Source organism: Sylvia atricapilla, chromosome 6 (genome assembly GCF_009819655.1).
Source record: "Sylvia atricapilla isolate bSylAtr1 chromosome 6, bSylAtr1.pri, whole genome shotgun sequence".
Classification (NCBI taxonomy): domain Eukaryota; kingdom Metazoa; phylum Chordata; class Aves; order Passeriformes; family Sylviidae; genus Sylvia; species Sylvia atricapilla.
The window spans coordinates 27975385-27996366 of NC_089145.1; the positions used below are offsets into that span (position 1 = coordinate 27975385).

The following is a 20982-nucleotide window of genomic DNA, read 5'->3' on the forward strand; positions in this document are numbered from 1 at the left end:
TATCTTGGAATGAAACTGAGCTGTAAGGAATGTGGAAAATACTTCAGAAAGGAATGCAGACAGATACTGAAAATGAATACCATGATCTCATGCATAATTAAACAGCAAAGGACCTATAACCTACAATAAGAACACGATGAGTTCTCTTAAGAGTAAACATCAGGACTTAATGCCCTGATGTTGTAATGGACTTGTAATAAATTAATTGTAATGAAATCAGGTAGCACTTTCACTAGAGCAGCTGCTTTAAGGACAGAAACAGTCAAAACCCCAAACAGGATGCCAACGTGCTTATAACTGCTGATGGAAAAAGCCCACAAAAATGACATTATGATGCTGGTATATTAACCTAAAGTAATCTCACCTGTTTTGAGTTCTGGCCACCCTATTTTAAAAGTTACAGAAGAAAGAGAAAGGATCCAGAAACAGGCCACAGAAATAATTAAATGTGGACGGAGAAACTTCCATGTAGAGAGAAAATGATAAAAACTAGGATTATGAAGTTTAGAAAGAAAAAAAAGAGGAGGATATTACTCAGTTTACAAAGTGTTGGTTGAAAACAACACTTGATTACAAATTGTGAAGCTGTTTTCACTTTATTGCACTCTAAAAACTGACCTTGAAAAATGTTCTATTAATTTAAGCAGTAACACATTTAAAGATAAAATAGTGAGTATATTCTATTAAATACAACCTATGTCCACAGCAAAAAAAGCCTGCTTTCAAACACAGTTTGAAAAATAACTAGCTTTATATATGGAAAAAAGCATTCTGGCTATTTGAAGTTATATAAACATGCTACTAAATTATATAATTCCAGCTATTTATAACAATATATTTTTAAAAGCTGTTAAAAAACTGTATCTTGACATTTTCATTAGCAGAGAGATCATGTTACTAAGAAGATCAGAGATTTGAGATCTGTGATGCACTTACAGTAATATACAGTTTATTTACCCAGATTTTGAGTATAAACTTTGAGAAGTTTGTTCTCTGTCAGATTCAGAATAATAAAATAGAGGTACCTTTACTGCAAATGAAACACAAAATGATCTGTAAAATGAAATGGGAAGTTTTCTACATTATAAACACAAAGATTTCGCACTTCCAAATCACCTAGCAATAATGAAAATGGAATTAGAAAGAAAAGATTCCTACAAGTGAAATATTAATTTTAATAATTCAATATTAATATTAGATGTGCTAATTATTTTCTTTTTAATGCTAATTAGAACAGGAAGACAGCTGAACGGGGATCACAGCGGCCTCTGTCCTCTGCCTGATCACTGCAGTGCACACCCAAGAAGGCAGATACACCCAAAAGTCACATATATCAATGTAACTTCATAACAGCTTTATCTGTTGAAATATAGATACACTGATTCATACATCATATTTTTGAAACAGATCATACAAAAATACTACAAATAATTGGAAAGAGGGAGGAGAAGGTGCAAAAAGACAGGGAAGTGAGACAGGGAAAGGCAGGCCCCAACAGAGGGGATGGGGCTCAAAAGGTATTGGGGAAATAGAATAAAGCAATTCTAACAAAAAATATTCTAAAACACCTACATATTTAAGCCAAACTTTCAACTTTCCTGTCAGGATTCTATTTTAGGCAGAAAAATGTTTTCTGAAAACAGCACTGATTCTGCAAACTAAATAATCAGGCTACAATCCAAGTGACACATTTAATGATTCCAATTATTTCCAAGCACTTTACAGTTAAAATCTCTCTTATTCAAATCCAACTACCAACAGAAGTCCATATGCACTACAGACTGTGCATCTCTCTCATCATTCAGCTTTTTTGAAGTCCAGAATACTTTTCCTGAAGTACACCTCCAAAACTGCAGGTGTTTGTTTTAAATCAAATCACACCTAATGCAATGAGATCCAAGACTGCACACTGGAATAACATCCATCATTTCAAGGTCAAAACTTCGAGCCAGCACTGCAATCTACTTCAATTTCTTTCTATTTAACAGAGGCCTGAGCGATCTTCAAATTCATTAGCACCTTTTTACACTGAAGACATCCCCTCCGGCCACCAGTTTATGGCACAGCTATTCATGATGCTTTCCCAGCCTTGCCCCATTACTGGATCTGGCTACTTAGCTGAGCAGATGATCCTTTTTCCTTTCCACCATTAATCATCTCTAAAAGCCCACCTCAGTCTGCTGTCTTTTCAATGAGTCTCAGCTATATTCACAAGGATTAACAGACTCACATTTGAAGTGGTTTTTTTTGTAATACCAATAGTGCTCAGAACTGTGGCTGATGCCGCCAGCATTATCGCTGACTGAATCCACAGGAGTTTGTCAGCCTGCTTCTACAGCAGTTTAACCTCTGTGCTAGAAAACTCTATAAAAACCCTTATGAGTAAAAAAAATCTGACACCCTGTTTCAAAGTAAAACATTCCAAGGAATTGTAGGAGAAGGACAAGTAAGTTACACTGTTATGCAGGACAACTACAGTAGGGCTCACAATAAAAAGCATAAGAACAAATACTTTCAGAGCTTAATGTTGCTCCCCTCTACCTTTGCTTTGTCAGCAGCTGTCAACGCTGCTCTTCTGTGATACACAAGAATTACACCAAGTACATAATACCCAAGTCATTTTCAGACAGAAATGAAAACAGAATCTTTATTTTGTACCATACAAAAGTATATGTGTAACACAAATGCAGAGAAATGTGGATGGACTTCCCTCCATCCCTATTTTGGTTTCTTAAGCAACTTAACACTTTAAGATTTGCTGGTCTCCCAACAAAAGTCTCAGACAAAGAGTTAAGTCTTTGTCATTATTTCCACAAGGTCAGAAAGATGCTATATAGTGCAAGTTAAGAAGGTACTCTATCTGTATTATTCCATTACAAACATTGGTGTTCCTTGACAACCCCTAAATGAAATGTCAATTCAAGTCCATTAATTCCCAGGATTTTATTATTTATTTAATAGCTTATGGTTTTATATTGTTATGCCTTAATCAGAAAATCATGCAGTATATAAACATCTAGTACAGAAACCTACAATTATTAGCTTCGTTTATAATCTTATCAAATTGATAAATCATAAAATTCCCGACTCATATTAATCAACTTCCCTTATTTCCTACATGGACCACACTACCACTCTGTTGGGGACACAATCCTTGTTACCAGGCCTAGCACCATCAAGCTGATCCCACTTACGAATTTAAAACATTGAGAAGACTAAGTGGGACAGAGAGAAATAAAGCATGCATTACCACTGGAAAGTAAAATAAAATGACTGAAGTTATAATTTGAAAGATCACAGTGATGTTTATTACTTTAAAGTGATGCCCATAAGCCTCCTAGTCACTGTGGGAAAGGTGACATTTTCAAGCTCTATTTCCTATCCAAAGTCTGCAGGCTGCCAGGAGATAGACTGTTTCCCCTCTGGTAATTCTAGAAATAAACAAAACTTGAAGAGTGGCATCTCTTTTTCACAGTGGTACTGGCAGAGATCCAAAACTAAAGCCCTTGAAGGATCCAATACACTTAAACAGGCTTTCAGTTAATAGTATGCGTGAGATTCCTCCTTTTAAGGAATTAGCTCTGTTATAGACACTTACTAATTAGGACCCTAACTCTAAAAGTTTCTAAGAATAACTGTTCTGAAACTGCTTTTTGCTAGAGCAACTTTATTTTGAACTTGCATAATTTAAAAATATTTTGAATATTTCCAGAGTACATATACAAATCAGCTCATCTCCATACTTAGAAAAATCTTTCCACATTTTACATCATGCAACCACCTTCCACAGCTAGCGAAGTATTGTCAAAGGTACAGAAACTGGTAAAGTAGTCTACACAGATCTGACCTTTCTGACAAGCCAATGAACAGACATTTGTTTTTAAGCACATCTTAGCAACCAACTGTGCTGCCACTGGACAGAATTCTTGTGCAGGAAAATTTTCTGAGCAGCGAGACTGCAAGAACTATTTTAAGACAGAGCTCTCTAGCAACAGAAGAGCACAGAGCTGGAAGATGGAGAAGCCCACTTCCTAACTGTTTCAACAAAATCTATAAACCTAAGTCACAGTAAAAAACCACAACCCCCTCCTTTGCAGGTCTCTGTGTTAAGGCCAAGGCAAAAGGACCAACTGATTACTTAGGGTAGCTATTGAAAATATATTGCCTGGCTGTATTCTGCTTTTCACATATTCCCCACATGTGAGATGCAGCTCTTGTGACCATCTCTGGTCTTTAGCATTTCCCCTACCACAAAGTGGCTTCTTTCCCTATTTCCTGCGTAGAATATGCTCTAAGTGTTTCCAAATGCAGCCATCCAAAGAGCTGAGTGCTGTGCACCCAAACACCTTTTCTCTTTTGGCATTTCCATCTGCGCTTTGCACACTGGCAGAAAGGAGAACACAACACCATCAAGATCAATTAGAAATGTTTGCTGCCATTCTTCACATCTGCTGCTGTCTAAACCTAGTCATTAAGAACTCATGCATGCTCACACATAGTTGTGTGTTTTCTCAGTAATCCTGCAGGCAATCTAACCTGAAAGATTTCAGACAATTTAAGAGCTCCTAAACAGTTCTGGCTGATGAGGTTCCACATATGTGAGGCTGTAAACCCTGACTGAAAGAAAATGTAGGAAATCCTTCATGAAAGCAGCAGTTTCCACTTTAGAGGATTTCCTGTCCTCTAGGACCATAGTGAAGTGTTCACATCAAGATTTGTTCTATTTTTAGATAGCGAATGGAGCTGAATGGGTCTACTGGACAATGTGAAAAAGATATGCCAGCTCTCAATATGGAGGAGAAACCTTCATTACAAGATCGTAACTCTCAAAACCAGGAAAGATTCAGTCAACTTAAAGGTTACATTCAACAGGTGCTAGATTGTAGTACATAAACTCAAAAGCCTGACAAAATTCTTTCTTCGAGTCAGAAGCAACAAAAAGGAATTCAAAACATCTCGGGAAAATTCTCCTGTTCAGAAGAAAATGCAAAACAAGTACTTAGAAGACATTTACAGCTTCCTTGGGTATATTTGAGCAGATGCATCAACTCAATCATACAGCATTTACACATACTAGAAACCAGTCTGTGTGGACTGACACCAAAATATGGGTTATTTTCCCTTTATTCACATCTTAACTAACTCAGAAGAAAGGGAAGAGAGGATCTTGCTTTAATGACTGAAAGTAACAAAGTCACAATATAAAACCAGAAGCTAAATGAATCTTCTCTCTGTTTTCCGTACCCATTTGATTTTTGACCTAGCTAGTCTTCATAACCAATAAAATGACAGTTCAGAGCTGTGCAAAAGGAAAACTCACCTTGAGAATTATACATATGTTATAAATGACTATTATGAAGTTGGCTTTTCGCAAGATGTGCGAAAAGTGTGCTATATGATTAATAACTTTGTGGTAAGGATATAAGTTTTTATTTCTGCTGTTAGTAAAGAAAATTAGGCATAGTGGTAGTAGTGATACAGTATGCTTAAACTGTCTGTTTGGCCGAAATAACATCCAGTGAACATACAAAGAAGACTCTGCTATGGATACACCAGCTATCAGCATCTACCATCTGAAGAAAGCACGGACCAAGGCCCAATCGGGAGGTGATAATGAAGACACAGCCAAGAAACACGCAGCTCTAAAAAGGTGGACCCAAAGAGGGGCCATGCAAAACAATCCCTGGAATATGGAAACTAGTTTATGGAAAAATATGAATATTCAACAAACTGATACAACAAAAAGGGTATTTAAAGAAAGCCTATGAAATAGCAATTTCTGGACTTGGCTAAATGCCAAGTCACTTGGCCGGCCATACTTCGCTTTTTTTCCTTATCTCCAAATTGTCTTATCTTTTATTAAAACCTATTTCTTAAAATCTACCAAAAAAGTGAATCTCGTTTTTCACACATATTTCCTATAAGAGAGCTGGCGAGGGATTTTTCCCAAGGACATGTAGTGATAGGACAAGGGGGAACAATTTTGAACTGAGGAAGGGCAGGTTTATGTTAGATATTGAGAAGAAATTCTTTACTGTGAGGCACTGGAAGAGGTTGTCCAGAGAAGCTGTGGATGCCCCATCCCTAGAAGTGTTTGAAGCCAGGTCAGGTGGATATTCCAGCAACCTGCTCTATGGAAGGTGTCCCTGCCTGTGGCTGGGAGGCTGAAATGAGATGATCTTTCAGGTCCCTTCCAACCTAAACCATTCCGTGGTGTCTATGAAATGCTCTCCAGGGAGGAACTACAACAAAGAGAATATAAGAATTGCAAGTAAAAAAAAAGTAGGCTGAATGGAAAATATGGGAAAAATAGGTACTAATTTAGGTTTAAAACCAAAGGAGGCTTTAGAACCCTCTGAAGATTGATGGTCAGACTGGTCAAGAATAGCCAGAGGAGATGGCAGCACAATTGTGGTAGGAATTAAGGAAAGAATACAGAATGACGGAGCGTTAAAGCACAGCAAGGTACTCTATTTGAGCCAAGAGACCCATGACAAGAGCACAGCTTCTGCTGCACTAAAGCTGATGAATGTTTTTCAGCTTTCATGAATCAAACTCCTTATTTCATTTCCTTTGCTATAAGTGAGCAAAATAGCAAAAGATCTCCATAGGAACTGGCTAGCTCCAGTACTGAAAGAAAAGGAATACAAGAGAAAATTTCCCCAAGTAATTTAAACATACCTACAAATTGAATGCAGCATGTGCTAGCTGATAAACAGGTATTTCACATGACTGATTCCAAATGCAGGGAGTTTCTTTTATAGTTACGGTCACCCAAGATCATCCTACCACTGCATTTTGTTGCAGTATGTTTTACAGTTGGAGCTGATAACATAGCTGCCAAATTCAGTTTAATTTCCATAACTCAAAAAAGAAAAAGCACAGAGGGAGGAATACATTTGACAGGATGACTAAGACAAAACTGCCTAGAAGAAAAACTGCTGGCAACAGACATCAGAAAAGCAGTATATCAACTTCTCAAGGTGGAGTGACATAGCTGGGTTTGCAAAACATTTTGGAGACAATCTATAAGTACATAATTTTAAAAAAAGAAGACATACCAGCTGTATTGATTAGCCTTAAGACACACTGATGGCAGATGTGCAATACCAATAATTGTTCCAAAATTACTGGTTTCTTGTTGTAGCTTTATTGATAATTTCATACCAAATCAGTACAAAAATCCAATTATTATCAGAGTTGAGAGACTGTATAAGTACAGTTAAATTACACACGTGCTCTGCTTTCACTTATATTAAGCAACTGCCTTCCTACAGCAAAAATGTTATTTTTAAGAACTCTCTTGAAAAAGACAGTTAGCAACGGTATCAAGCATTTGGATCACTAAAGGGAAAAAAAAAAGAAAGAAAAGGTCTTACTTTTTGTATCCAGCTGAGCTCGGTACTTGTCAAATCCCTTGAGTCGAACTCGCTCTCCCAAGAGCTGAAGAAACTCCTCAAAGGCTGGACCAGCTGATTCATTATTATACATTTCCTCTTCTGTGCTTTGCCCAGCTTTGCAGTACATGATACCCACTTTAAGTTGATAACTTAACTGCAAAAGGAAAAAGTTTAGAATTTTATGTATATACCAAGTGATGAAGCAACATATGCACTGAATTCACTTCCCACGCTTCCATAAACCCATAATTCATGAGCAAAAAAATACCTAATATCCAGTCTAATTTCAAAAGTTAGTCTAGTTCCAAATACTCTCATTGTTTTCTATTGTAACTGCCTTGATGACGGCAGATTTAATCTGAAGATGTCAAAATGCTGTCTGAAGTGAAACAAATATGAGTGTTGCTTATTTCCAGGGGAACAACACGCAGCTTGCAATCGCATGTCTAACACAGAGCCACATGGGAAGTGCTGGCAGAGTAAAGGCAGGAACTTGACTCTCCCTCAGGCTGGTACCATGGCTGCCATCCTATGCTAAGCCTTCCACTCAGTAGGGTAGGGCACATCATGTGCTTCTTTTTTAAACAAGTGACAAAATGAACTTACTCTCATTTCAAAGAGAAGAAAGAAATTATTCACCTCTTAGCACAGTCATCTGTTAGCAATGATGAAAGACTCCATGACATTCAGTTGGTCCTCCCTGACTTAAAATATGATGATAGTAACAAAAAAAACCAGCTAAATTGAAAAATGTCAGTCATACTTCAAAGGTTCTATTTACTACCACAGGTCTTCAAATACATTTGTGCTTTTTATTTCTATTTTCCCTCTATTTTCCTGGCAACTGATGTTCCTAATACAGCAGAATCTGAAGATGTAAACAAAGTCATTTTTTACTCAACCATAATTGTGACTCTTCAAAGCAAACAATACTTTGCAAGCTGTGTTTCTACCAATTCCAAATTGATACACACACACAAAAAAGGAGTACACTGGCATCATTTAAATTTGGATTACAGATAGACAAGTTACAGAAGGGAAGAAAGCAGCATTCACAGCCACTTAACTGCTGTCTTCAAAGCCAATTTTACAGGCAGGAACTCTGATTGAAGGAAAACAAGCGAGAGCCTTGGAGTTTATGCATGTAATTCATCTGGTAGAAATGCATCCTTATTGCCCAGTAAATAATCTTTCCTCCCACATACAAATTTTTGCAGAGGCTCTAATTCAAATAAACACTAACCACATACACCAGAATGAAATAGTATGAAAACCTACCACAACTAGCATGAGATTTACAAGTTTGGGCTACTGGTTAGTGGGAAGTGAAAACTGTTATTTGCAAGGACATTGGAAGCAAAGTCATCTGAATATATTGTAATTTGCTCTCAGAAGATTCTAACCCAAAGGATTTTGAACTTGCTAGAACAATGTGGGTGTTAGCGAGGAAAACGCATAACCATCGGAATGATTATGAGGTGCTTTATTGAAGAGCTCTGGGAGCTGGGGTACAAACCCAAATCCAACTCCAACGAGGGTCCAAGAAGGCCCCAATATTATACCCCTCCATTACATAACTCCATGTTAATCATTAAACCTACATTGTTCTATTGTATACATCCAAGCATGAATTTTGTAAATATCTTCTTTTACAATTCTAGTTTGAAATAATAATCATGTTCAGCTACCAAAAATCATTACAATTCGATCATCTATCTTATGATGATTAGGTACAGTTTCACCCGACCTAGTTTCCAAATACAAGTCGTCCCAATCTTCTCCTTCTCCCCCCATCCCGATTACCCAGGCAGAGTTATACTTGATTTGGTTAAAACAATGAAAGCAACACCTGGTTGCAGTGAAGCGGAGACTCTATTCCCAGCTTCTCTGGTAACCAAAATTATTAACCCTATCCCAACATGGGCACATAATGAAACTGAAATTCACTAATTTTAACCTATTATATTTATGATGGGATAATTTAAAGGCCCTCAGAAGTGGTCCTACACTGTCTCGAAAGAAAGTAAATTTTAAAATTTAAAAGCTCTGGAAATTGCTACTTTACTGCCTTCTTCCTTTACCACACCAAGGATGAATGATGATGGGGATCAAGTATTAGCAGCAGAAAAACAATGAAGGGAAAAGAAAAGTAAAGATAACCTGGCCTGTTTTCTACCGCTGAAGAAGTCATTATATACGTCATGGTTCTAGGCTGCTTCTTTTTTCCCCACAACAGAATATGCCTTAATTGATCATCTGACACACTGACTTGCACCTTCTAAACATGTCCAAATTTCCTATGACACAACTCAAGTACAGCACAAAATCACGAAATGGTTTGGGTTGGAAGCAGCACCTTAAGGGATCATCTGGTTCCTGAAGTTCTGATGTGGGCAGCAGGGACACTACCTACTAGACCAGGCTGCTCAAATCCACATCCAACCTGACTTTTAACACTTTCAGGGATGGGACATGCCCAGCTTGGCCATCTGTTCCAGTGCCTCCTCCTGACAATGTTGTGAGGGAAGAGAGAGGAGGGAGTGAGGTGAGAGGTGGCACTGCTGCTGTTCCTGCCCCAACATCTGCCATCACTTTGCATACTGTCAGTAGCAGGTCCTGTCTTGGACCATTCAGGCATCTTCCATTCAAATATGCCTTCTCCAGTCCCACAGAAACAGGATGGGTGCAAGTGCTTCATGGAACCACAACACCTTAGCTGTACTGCTAACTACAACAGCTTCTAGGAATTTCAAATAAAGAAGTTAGGACAAAAAAATTATTCTCATGAAGCACACTTGCACTATTTAAGCTTCAACTTCAGGGGAAATAAGTATTTTCAAGGGCATACATATAAATGGGATCTGCAGCACCAGTGAGCAAGCAAACAACCATGCTTTATTGCTTTGAAAATGTCAACCTAAGAAACTAAACAAGAACTATGCAATGAGCGGGATATGCCTTCTAGCTGTGTTCTTAAGATTTACTAATTTTTGGGAGCAAAAAAAAAAGTTTCCTCAAGGACAACACAAATTGGCACTTCTGAATCAAAAAGAGCAGACCTGGAGAGAGGCATGCAGTCCCCATTATTAGAGCTCATTCTGCTAAACCTACAGTCCTTAGGAAGTGTATTAATGACAAGAAAATGCGAAAAAGAAGTTAAAGTATGAATTATGTTGTGGTAAAACTACTAAAGTAGCATCTTAATTTTAATAATCTGAAAGTATTTACATATTCATATATGTGGGAAAAGTGCACTTTAAGTATTTATCTAGCACCCAGTCAAGACAGCAGAAAGTATATCTTGGATTTAACCAGTCAGCAAGTTTATATTATAAACCTGGAATTATATTAAGAACCAGGTGACATTTCACAGTATTCCTGTGAATGAGGAATTGCCATAAAGATTAGCTTCAACTGAAATAAATCAGTAATTGCCCTAATATTCAAATTTTTAAATCATATTTGGAAGCAAACTTACAGTAACCTACCATGCATTCAAGACCAAGATTAGTAGACGGTGATTAGCAAAGAAGCTAGGGCAGCCCTAGGAAATGACTGGATTGCTGTTAAACACAGAACCATTCCAATGGATGCATTTTAATAAATCCAATAAAAGAACAGCTAGGTGACAAGCAATGAGGACCATATGTATGAACAGCAGATGTTACCACTTTAGCAATCTAAGAGGAAGTAAGGAATGAGCAACTTTCATATACACCACCAGTACAAAACTAGGGCAAGAAAAATATTCCTATTCTAACACTGAATGACATATGCAGATATTGAAAGAGTAGAAGAGACAGAGCTCAGCCATAAGAGTGATATGAAATGCAGAGAAAATATGTTGCAGTGAAAGACTTGAAAAGTGCAATCTGTTTAGTTTATCATAAACAAGACCAACAGATGATATAATCACTGCATACAAAAATCTTTGCTGGAAAAATAAATCTCACACCAAAATGACTTTTAAGATGTAGCAGAGAAAAATATCAGAAGTCTTAAAGCTGAAGGCAGATAAATTTAAATGAAGTGTAAATTCTTAAATATGAAAACAAACAGCTGCTTTAGGACCATACTCAAATATAAGAAAAGACATCTTATTCTAATGAAAACTGATGTACAAATTCGGCTCAGTGAAGGGATTCCTGGGTGAAATTTAATGGCTAAATCAGGCTAAGGTGACTTTATAATCTTAACTCTTAAATTTACAAAACATTTTATCTGCTATATCAAACAGGCACCTGCTCATGCTGTATGAAACAGTGTGACACTCAGCAAGAAGAAGTGATCAACATTCTGTGTACTTAATTAGCAGAGCAGCTGCTACCCAATTTTTGTTAGCTTAGAATTGAAAAAATGCAGCTTCTAATTAGTACAGAGTGTACTTATCTTTTTCGGCTAGAAGTGTCAAACTGTTTCATTACCATAAAAACAGAAAATACTTTGATGCAGATAATAAAAATTTAACTATCACTCTCCCTTAATGATTTTCAAAAGCTTAAGTATTAGAAAGCCATACTATGGGAGCTTAGCAACATATAGGATAGGTACTAAGGAGATTTCAACCTCACAGTTTTGTTAGATGTCATAGAATCATCGAGAGATTTGGATTGAAAGGGGACGTTAAAGGTCATCCAGCTCCAATCCCCCTGCCATGGGCAGGGACACCTCCCACTAGACCAAGCTACCCAGAGCACCATTCAACATGGCCTCGAACACTTCCAGTAATGGGGCACCCATAGCTTCTCTGGGCAACCTGTTCCAGGGCCTCAGCATCCTCACAGCAAAGAACTTCCTCCTAACACCTACTCTAGGCCTGCTTTCTTTCAGTTTGAAGTTATTTCCCCTTGTCCTATCCCTTTCTGCTTTTGTAAAAAGTTCCTCTCCCTCTTTCTGTTAGGCTCCCTTCAGGTACTGGAAGGCCACGGTTACATCACTCCAGTCTTTCTCTTACAGGGTGAACAATCCCAGTTCTCTCAGCCTTTCCTCACAGCAGAAGTGCTCCAGCCCTCTAATCATCTCCTGGCCCTCCTCTGGACTCACTCCAGCAGGTCCTTGTCCCTCCTGTGCTGGCACCCAGAGCTGGATCAGCACTGCAGGTGGGCTCTCAGCAGAGCAGAGCAGAGGGGCAGAATCCCCTCCCTGGCCCTGCTGCCCACGCTGCTTTGGATGCAGCCCAGGACACGTTTGGCTCTCTGGGCTGAGTGCCCATGGCTGGGTCATGTCCAGCCTCTCACTCTCCAGTGCTCCCAAGTCCTTCTCAGCAGGGCTGCTCCATCTGCTCATTCCCAGCCTGTGCTGATATTGGGGATTGCCCTGAACCAGGTGCAGGACCTTGCCCTTGGTTGTCTTAAACCTCATGAGATTCCCATGAAGCCACTTCTTGAGCTTGTCCACATCCCTCTGGACAGCATCCCATCATTCAGGCGCAGCAACTGCAGCACTCAGTTTCCTAATTTGCTGAGGGTGCACTCAATCCCTTTATCTATGCCATTAATGAAGACATTCAGTCCCACTATGGACCCAAGATACACCACCCGTCCCTGATGTCGACTGTGACTCTGAACCATTGACCATTACCCTTTAGATGCGAACGTCCAACCAATTCCTTATCCATCCAACAGTCCACTCATCAAATCCATCTCTCTCCAATTCAGACAGAAGGATGTTGTGGGGGACCATGCCCAAGGCTTTACAGAAGTCCAGAAAAACAGTATCTGTAATCCCTTCCTTGTGTCCATTGATGTTGTTACTCCACCATAGAAGGCCACTGGGTTGGTCAGGCAGGATTTGCCCTTGCTGAAGCTGGGCTGGCTGTCTCAAATACACCTCCCTGTCCTCCATGTGCCTCAGCACAGCTTCTAGGAGGATCTGTTCCATGACCTTCCCAGGCACAGAGGGGAGACTGAGGTTCCCAGGGAATCACCCTTTTTAAATTTCAGTATAATGCTTCCCCTCTTCCAGTCACCTGGGATTTCCCCTGACAGCCATCATTTCCCAAGTGACATGGAGAGTGGCTTGGCAACTACATCAGCCACTTCCCTCAGGACTCTGGGATGCATCTCATTGTGTCCAACAGACTTGGGTACATCCAGGTTTATCAGGTGGTCATGAACATAACCTTCTCTTACTGGGAGGGACCCAGTCGCCATCCTGGATCCATCCACTCAAGAGGTATGGAAAGAGAGATTGCCAGTGAGGACTGAGGCATGCACACAGCTATAAAATGGCACTACTGAAGTTCATAATCATAAAATTCACTTCAGTCATGGACTTTCATTTTGCTAAGTCTAAGCTGTAGCACTGATGAGCTTTGGTTCTATCTTTAGAAGACCAGGAGACCATCATCTCATGGAAGACTATTTTTCTGAAGAAAGCCTTAGAATATTTTGGTGTATAGTTTGTTCCAGGGGAAAGAAAAAAAGAACACCAACAAAATGAAACAAGACAGGCAGCACTCTGGTCATGTTTTAGCCAGTGCAGTATTACAGAGGAACATTTAGCACCATGGGAGACTTCTCTTCTTAGTATAATAGCAATAAGAAAGACAGAACTCCCTCTTTCCCAGAGTCTTTGAAAAACAATAATGCTGTCCCTTTTAAAGGAAATTTAAACAAACTGCCGTAACATTAATCTAAAACTCTAGGCTACCTAGAAAAAGGAACCTGATTTCATATATCCCAAATATTCTGCAAAAGCTGGGGAACATAAATGCAATGTAACACTTCCTACAGATGACAAGTTTTAGTTTAAATGAGGCATTTCAACAGACTGACTCTAATCATATAAAGCTGAAAGATAATTTTCCAATTCATGGCAATATTCTAACAGATTAAGGTAATTTGTTAAATTCTATAACCCTGCACTTACCCCTTGCTCATCAAGCTTCATAAGCTGCTCTGTGACTTTAGGAGTGTTGAAGGCCAGCCTCAGGCAGTGGATATTCAGCTCTGGAACCACATACTCCAGCACTTCTTTTAAGGGAAGTCCCCTGGCTGTGCAATGCTTTGCAGTAGAAGGGATAGCATCTTCCAGCACGGAGCCTCTTAATGTCATGAGCTATGCACAGAAAAGAAAAACAGCACATTTACTGAATTATGCACTGAGACTGACTAGCAATAGCAGTGGAACTAAACATTGTTTTTCCAGTTCTCAGTAGAGATCGAGGACATTAAGGAATTTCTGTTAGCATGAGACCAAGACTGATAGCCAAATGTCACTCACTGATAACAGTAACCAGACTATTTCAAATGATTCGTCAGATTCAAGTTTTGCAGGCAACTACTACCTGGAAAAATCAGCATTAGTATAGTATTTCTATATTATATAGAAATCTATGTACTGTAGAGCATTTAAAAGTAAAAAGTTCATTTCTCAGGTCTACCCACTGCCACATATAAAAGTCAAGAAAGCAATTTCCCCCCTCTTTGCTTTGCTAACTAATATTACTCCTGTAAGTTTCTCAAGATTTAACCCAAACAACCTTCAGCTATTCCTCTGTACTGGATTTAACGGAATAATTCAAATATCTTCTGTGCCAAAATTCTGTCAGGAGTTTTCTGGATTATACAGAAATCTCTTATCAATGCTGAAAAGCACATAATCCCCACACATTCCACTTGGTGTTGCCTGCTCACTTCCAGTTTTTTTTACTATCCTCCCTGAAGCGCTTACCTCACTGGTTCTGAATATGATCCGGTAGTTGTACTGAGGTCCATTTTCTTTGATTTCCTCTGGCTTCTCTCTTCTTATACTCACAGCTACTGGACCTAGGTTCTCATCTGCCCCAAAATAGTTCCAGTGTTCTTGTGTTTGAGAGGGGAGAAAAATAAATAAATAAATAAATAAAATCTTTCTTACTTCTTTTCTTACTACTTATACTTCAACTATATTTTCATGCTTGATTGTTACACTGGAAATAAACTGCCAGGTCCATGGAGTCAATAAGAACATGCCTTCAAAGTGGTACCAGGATGTCATTCTTGTGCTTCACTTCTCTCATGAGCTTATTTTATACAAGAAGGCCGAAATTCAACATGGCATCTTTGCTTAAATAGGCCCAAAAGAGGATACACCTCTTACATCAGCTTTTATATTGCCATCTGTTTCATTCACATTGAACTAAGTAAGTACAACCAATTTCCCCCCATTAAAAAATAAAAGGAAGCCAAACTGGGAAACTCAACAACCTATGTTAAAATAGAAATGTCAAACAACTGTACTTAGCAAAGGATGTAAATTATTTATTTTTGTTTGACTGTGTTTTGCTTTTTCCATACACATCATTCAGTTCTAAAATGGGAAAAACTGATGAAGGTGAAAAAGAAGTTAAAGGCTTGTTCACAGTAAAAATATCAAATCATAGTACCACAGACGAACAAAGCACAAGAATCAAATGACTAGCATAAATATCAAATAGTGAAGTTTTCAACAACCCTTAAAAGTGCTAAGAGTTCAGTTGAAAACCAATCTAGTGGGGAAGGCAGCAGAGAGGAGAACACAAGATTGGTGAAATCACTCACTAGCTGAACAGCAGATTATTTGAAAAACATTTTTACATTCATCTAACTATAGACATGTAAAGCCAAACTTTACATGAAAAAAAAGTTAGAAAAGCACATTTAAAAATCAAAGCTCAACAATTTTAGAGATTGGTGTTGAAGGCTTTTCTATGGAACCTTTTGAGCATTACAAACTATCTTGACTGATGACAGAGGTGTATCACCATTAATGCAGCAACATATAAACAAAGCTGCACATATCTTAAGTGACTGCTGAATTTAAACATACATTCCCTAGAAAAAAATTTAAGAGGAAAGTCAAAAAATAGGAGTCAAGCAAAAAAAAAAAAAAAGTTCCACATCATCATTTTCCATAAGCTGCACATATGAATGAATTTATAGATGACAGAAATAGAAAGTTAGAACCAAGTGAAAATTCAGCAATTCAAAGAAATGTGAAATTCAGTGGGATAAAAAGGAGATGTAACTGCCCTGACAGGAAATGTAACCATATTGCCTTTACTCATATAGATTACTTGATATTTTTAAAATAACCAGAATTTTAAATAAGAACTTTAGGAGCAATCTAATATGAGCTATTCTACTATAGATATAAAATGTAAAGTATTTTAACATCATCCTCAAGAATTGCATCTTCTAAGATAATAAAAATAAGATATTAAAAAATACTCTATCCAAAGTGAATGGCAATTATTTTTTCAATTAGTAGTATTGTTAAAGATTTGGGAGCCTCATTTTCTACTGTAATTCTTTTAAAACTTATACTTACTGGTTCTTGCATAATCTCCCTCCAACATATTAAGTGCTTTCACACAGCTGTCCAGCACCTGAAACCCTTGGGGGCTTTACTCAAGTCCCCAGTGTCCGGTATTTTATTATCCTTCACTCATTGTATTCTGTTTAAGATTTCAGAACATGCAAAACATAAAAGAACCATGCTTGCAGCATTAGAAGACTTGCTTTCTACCAAATTCCTCTGCATGTCATGAAAAGCCAATACTCTAAACAAAGGTAATTAAAATTCAAAATTCTTATAATATCTTGTGGAATATTGTGTGAATATTGTCATTAAACTTTGGGTGGCTGAACAGTGAGTGGGGAAATTATTAATAGATTATTTATATAATCCTAATTATATTTTCATACTAGTCCACTGATATAAGCCCTGTAAATGCTAGAGATATTTTGTTGTTCAAAACTTCAAACTGTCTCACTAGCACTCTAGTCTTTCTTCCTCCTGCATTAAGTAGCTTGGGTTTTTCTTTCAGGATGTCTATAGCTCACACACAGTTTATGGCAGACAAGGTCAGTGCAGAAGCAGCACAGTCTTGGAGAAAGATTAATTCTTGAATCAGCATATTATGGCAGTTTCCAAATCCTGAAATAACTTGGCCATCTCCACACTAAACTGCTTAGTGACTTAGAAACAATGATGTGGCTTTGCTTTTATAATAAAAAAAACCATAAAGAAAAAAGATATAGTGGTCATGCATATGAAGGGTCCAAACAATTCGTTCGTTTTCTGTAATGACAGCCACACAAAACTGGTGTAAAACTGATGGTAAAACTTTTGTACCCTGCAACTACTCTAGCCTGCAATTCAGATGGAGGATTTTCTCAGGAGAAATCATTCTACATTTTGAAAACAAATTTAAGAAGGGTGGCAAGAGGAATGTTTCAAACTGCATACACATACACAAAATACACATACAATTCTGTATCATTTGATTAAGCTTTTTAATTAGCTTTTATTGCTTTGGAAAAATGCATGAAGTAGTGTGAAACTTTACACTTCTCTGCTAAGAGGAAATGTTTTCTATTCTCTTTTGCTTTAGTCTGCATTGGGCAGTGTCTTTCTTGTTCTCCTTTGCATATCCTTCACCCTCTACTCACATTTACTACTGGGTTTTCATCCTTTACCTTCATCTTCATTCTTCCTCCTCCCCCAAACCTCATCTCTGTGTTCATTCTGCAAGCCCCAGTATATATCCCTGTACCTGACTACTTTTCCTTTTGGTATACTTTGTTGAACCTCCACCTGATTTTCCCTTAAATTCTGAATCTCCTTACAATCCAACAATTTTCTCTTTCCAGTGCAGGAAAAGAAGTAGCAGGATTAAAGTTAAAAAGACTTAATATCCAATGTAATGGGAGCTAATTAGTTGTTTTATTGGGAAAACAAGGGCTATGTCACAATTATAACTCCAGAACTTGATGTCAAACATGAGTACCCTAGAAGACAGCTTATTTCTCCACACCACACAGGAGCTGTGGAATTGGAAACAACATTTCTCAAGCTTGACATTTAATCTAAACAACTGCTGAAAAATCATTTGACTAATGGACAATCAGGACAACTAGCAGCAGCCATAAATTAATTTATAAACCCATACCAAGGGAAAAAAAATAATTACTTGATTGTAGCTGGTCCTTGAAACACATTATATATACTTTTAAAAATAGTTAGTATGTCTATCCTATAACTGAGAAGATACTTGCTGTTAAAAAACCAAAGCTAAAATATTTATTTTCCTTGCAGATATTTGTGAATTTCCTTTGCAAAGGAAATTCAAGTAAATGCACTTGATTTTAACTGAGAAAGTTCTTTTGTGCTTTCATCGTATTTCTCTTTAGATATCATGTCCAACTGAAGTTCTGTGTAATCAGACTAGAAATAAAAACCCCCAAACACTTCTCTTCTGAATGAAATTTGCATCAAGCATGTTCCTTTAGCTCAGCATTTACAGTACTGGAAAACCCTGCCCAGTAGCTCTCTGGAGACAAAAGGGCAGGCAGCATTTTGGGAGCTCTGCAAGTCTAGCCACATACTTGAAAGGCATCAACTCTTGGATAGAATATGCAGCAATTTAAAGCATTAAGGCAAAGGGTATTTTTACTGGCTGCCAACAGTTAAAGGAAAGCTGCCCAATAGCTCATTTGTTATAAAACCAGTTCAGGAAACTATTTACTTCTCAGTCAAGTGTTTCATTCTAAGCCAGTAACTAAAATTCGTCCTAAAACATTAGCCACTACAGCATGAGGAGGATGGAAGCAAAACAGATGCTCTTGGTTCTTTCCATGAGAACTGTAATTCCCAGACACAATTATGGGGACAGAGAAAACAGAGTGCTCCTCTGGAGTGATATGCTCTCTTTTCTGAACTGCACTTGGACAAGCTGATGCAAACAAATTTTTCTGTCTCTGTGATTTCATTATTGATTATAAATAAGTCTTTAATAAACATATCTGCAACTTTAACAAATTGGTTCTTGCACTGGCTTCATCTTCTTTTTTTCATGTGCAAGCTTAACTTATAAATGTCTAGACTTCCAAGACTTCCAACTTTTACTTAAGTCCTTCTATCAAATACACCTTTTAAAAGGCATCATTATTTAATCACCTTGTACATATGTCTTATGTGCATCATAAGAGCAGCATTCATATCCTATAAAAATAAACATTTCCACGTGAGTTAGTTGTGCATGAGGTTCTGTTAGTGAACTGAGGGAAGAGACTGTAATTCACATGATCCTGCAAGGTCCATTTCTCACCACTGAGTACAAAAGGAGTCTGGACAATTAGTTCAGCTATAAAGCGGAGAAACTGAATACACATCCTGAGAAGTACCATTATAAAGTTCTGTTCCCAATATCTTTTTCTAAGTATCATTTTTCTTACCTCTATTGTTTTACCTAAACTCTTTCCACCACTATTTATACATTATGAAGTCTGGACACCAGGCCAGAATACCATTTATCAATTCCACTACACTGTAGAGGCACCAATTTCCTTTACATACAAAACCTCATCCATTTGCTTTCATTAAACTTATACAAGACCCATCCATAAATGTCTCATACTAGTATTTTACACAAACTAAATTAAAATATTTGAATTAACTTGGACCATGCTAGTATTACTAACATGGAAGCTCACTTATCCTTCCTCAATACAGTGCTAAAACTTAAAGTGGATTTATCATCTAAGTAACAGTACCAGTAAAGAATGAGCTATTGACTTCATATAGTTAAAGACTTCAGACAAGTCACCATCAGCATTGCACCAAATTACCCTGAAGAAATTAAAAGGGCCTATATGAGTTCAATGGCTTTCATCTTTTTTTTTTTTTTTTTTTTTTTTTTAAGACATAAGATGAACTATGGTTTCTTTCTTTTATGTGACAAAACCTATTTTTCATTAAATCATGCTAACTGGCTGGCATCATTGATGATTTTTAACTGGCAGTTCTTTACTGATACAGTCTCAAATTACTTTCTTTGCTGTTTGCAGTTGGAATGAAAACCAACTCAGGCTTACCATTCTCTGGAACACTGCTTTTTATTCTTTGCAAGCTCTAGGATTACTAGGTGTTCCCCAAGTCCATGAAATTTTCCTGGTTTGAGGTTTTTTAAAAGGCATTGTTGACAAATCAGAATTCATCTAAAAATACTTCTTAGACTACAAAATTATCCAAAGACTACTGACTTGATGAGCTGATCCTACTGAAGCTGTCTTTTGGCACTGTCTGTTCCATTCGTAACATCATAAAAAAATCCAACCTCCTCTTCCAGCAAAAATATTTCTGCATCATTGCCTGCTTCACACTACATGAAAAATTCAGTCACAAATGAACTTCCTAGACTTTTCCCCGCCCCGTTAAAATGCTTCAAGCTTTATCACCATCCCACCCCATCAGCTTTAGTCTAAAGTTTCTTCAGGGAATGATGATAATCTGGGTGGTCAACAAAATGTGTTTTGTACTTATAGAAAATTGGGGGTTGGGGAATCTAATGTTGCTTCTGAAATACAGCTTTTCAGATAAAAATCTCTGATAGAAACCACACCCCTGATTTGGACTCTGCTGGACTGAACACAAGAGAAGTGAATTTAAAACCCAGTTTTATTGCTTAAGAAAAAAAAAATAAATCACAGCTTCTCACCATCCAATCCTACTCCATAACATACATTGTTATATCTGGCTGCCTCTCACCTTATGTCAAATGACTACATTATGTAGACTTTAATAATTCTTCACAATCTATGACTGGATTACGTAGGCT

At 37.7% G+C, this 20982-nt stretch overlaps 1 protein-coding gene across 2 annotated transcripts in view; it reads right to left on the bottom strand.

The window, feature by feature from the left end:
• SIPA1L1 (signal induced proliferation associated 1 like 1) overlaps positions 1–20982 on the bottom strand; it is a 138462-nt gene that overhangs the window by 48908 nt on the left and 68572 nt on the right. For both annotated transcript variants that reach the window (XM_066321316.1, XM_066321315.1), the window contains exons 3-5: positions 15075–15205; positions 14271–14459; positions 7380–7554 (exon numbers count right to left, since the gene is read on the bottom strand). In XM_066321316.1, the coding sequence (XP_066177413.1) occupies positions 7380–7554; positions 14271–14459; positions 15075–15205 (495 nt within the window). The remainder of the gene's footprint in view (positions 1–7379; positions 7555–14270; positions 14460–15074; positions 15206–20982) is intronic.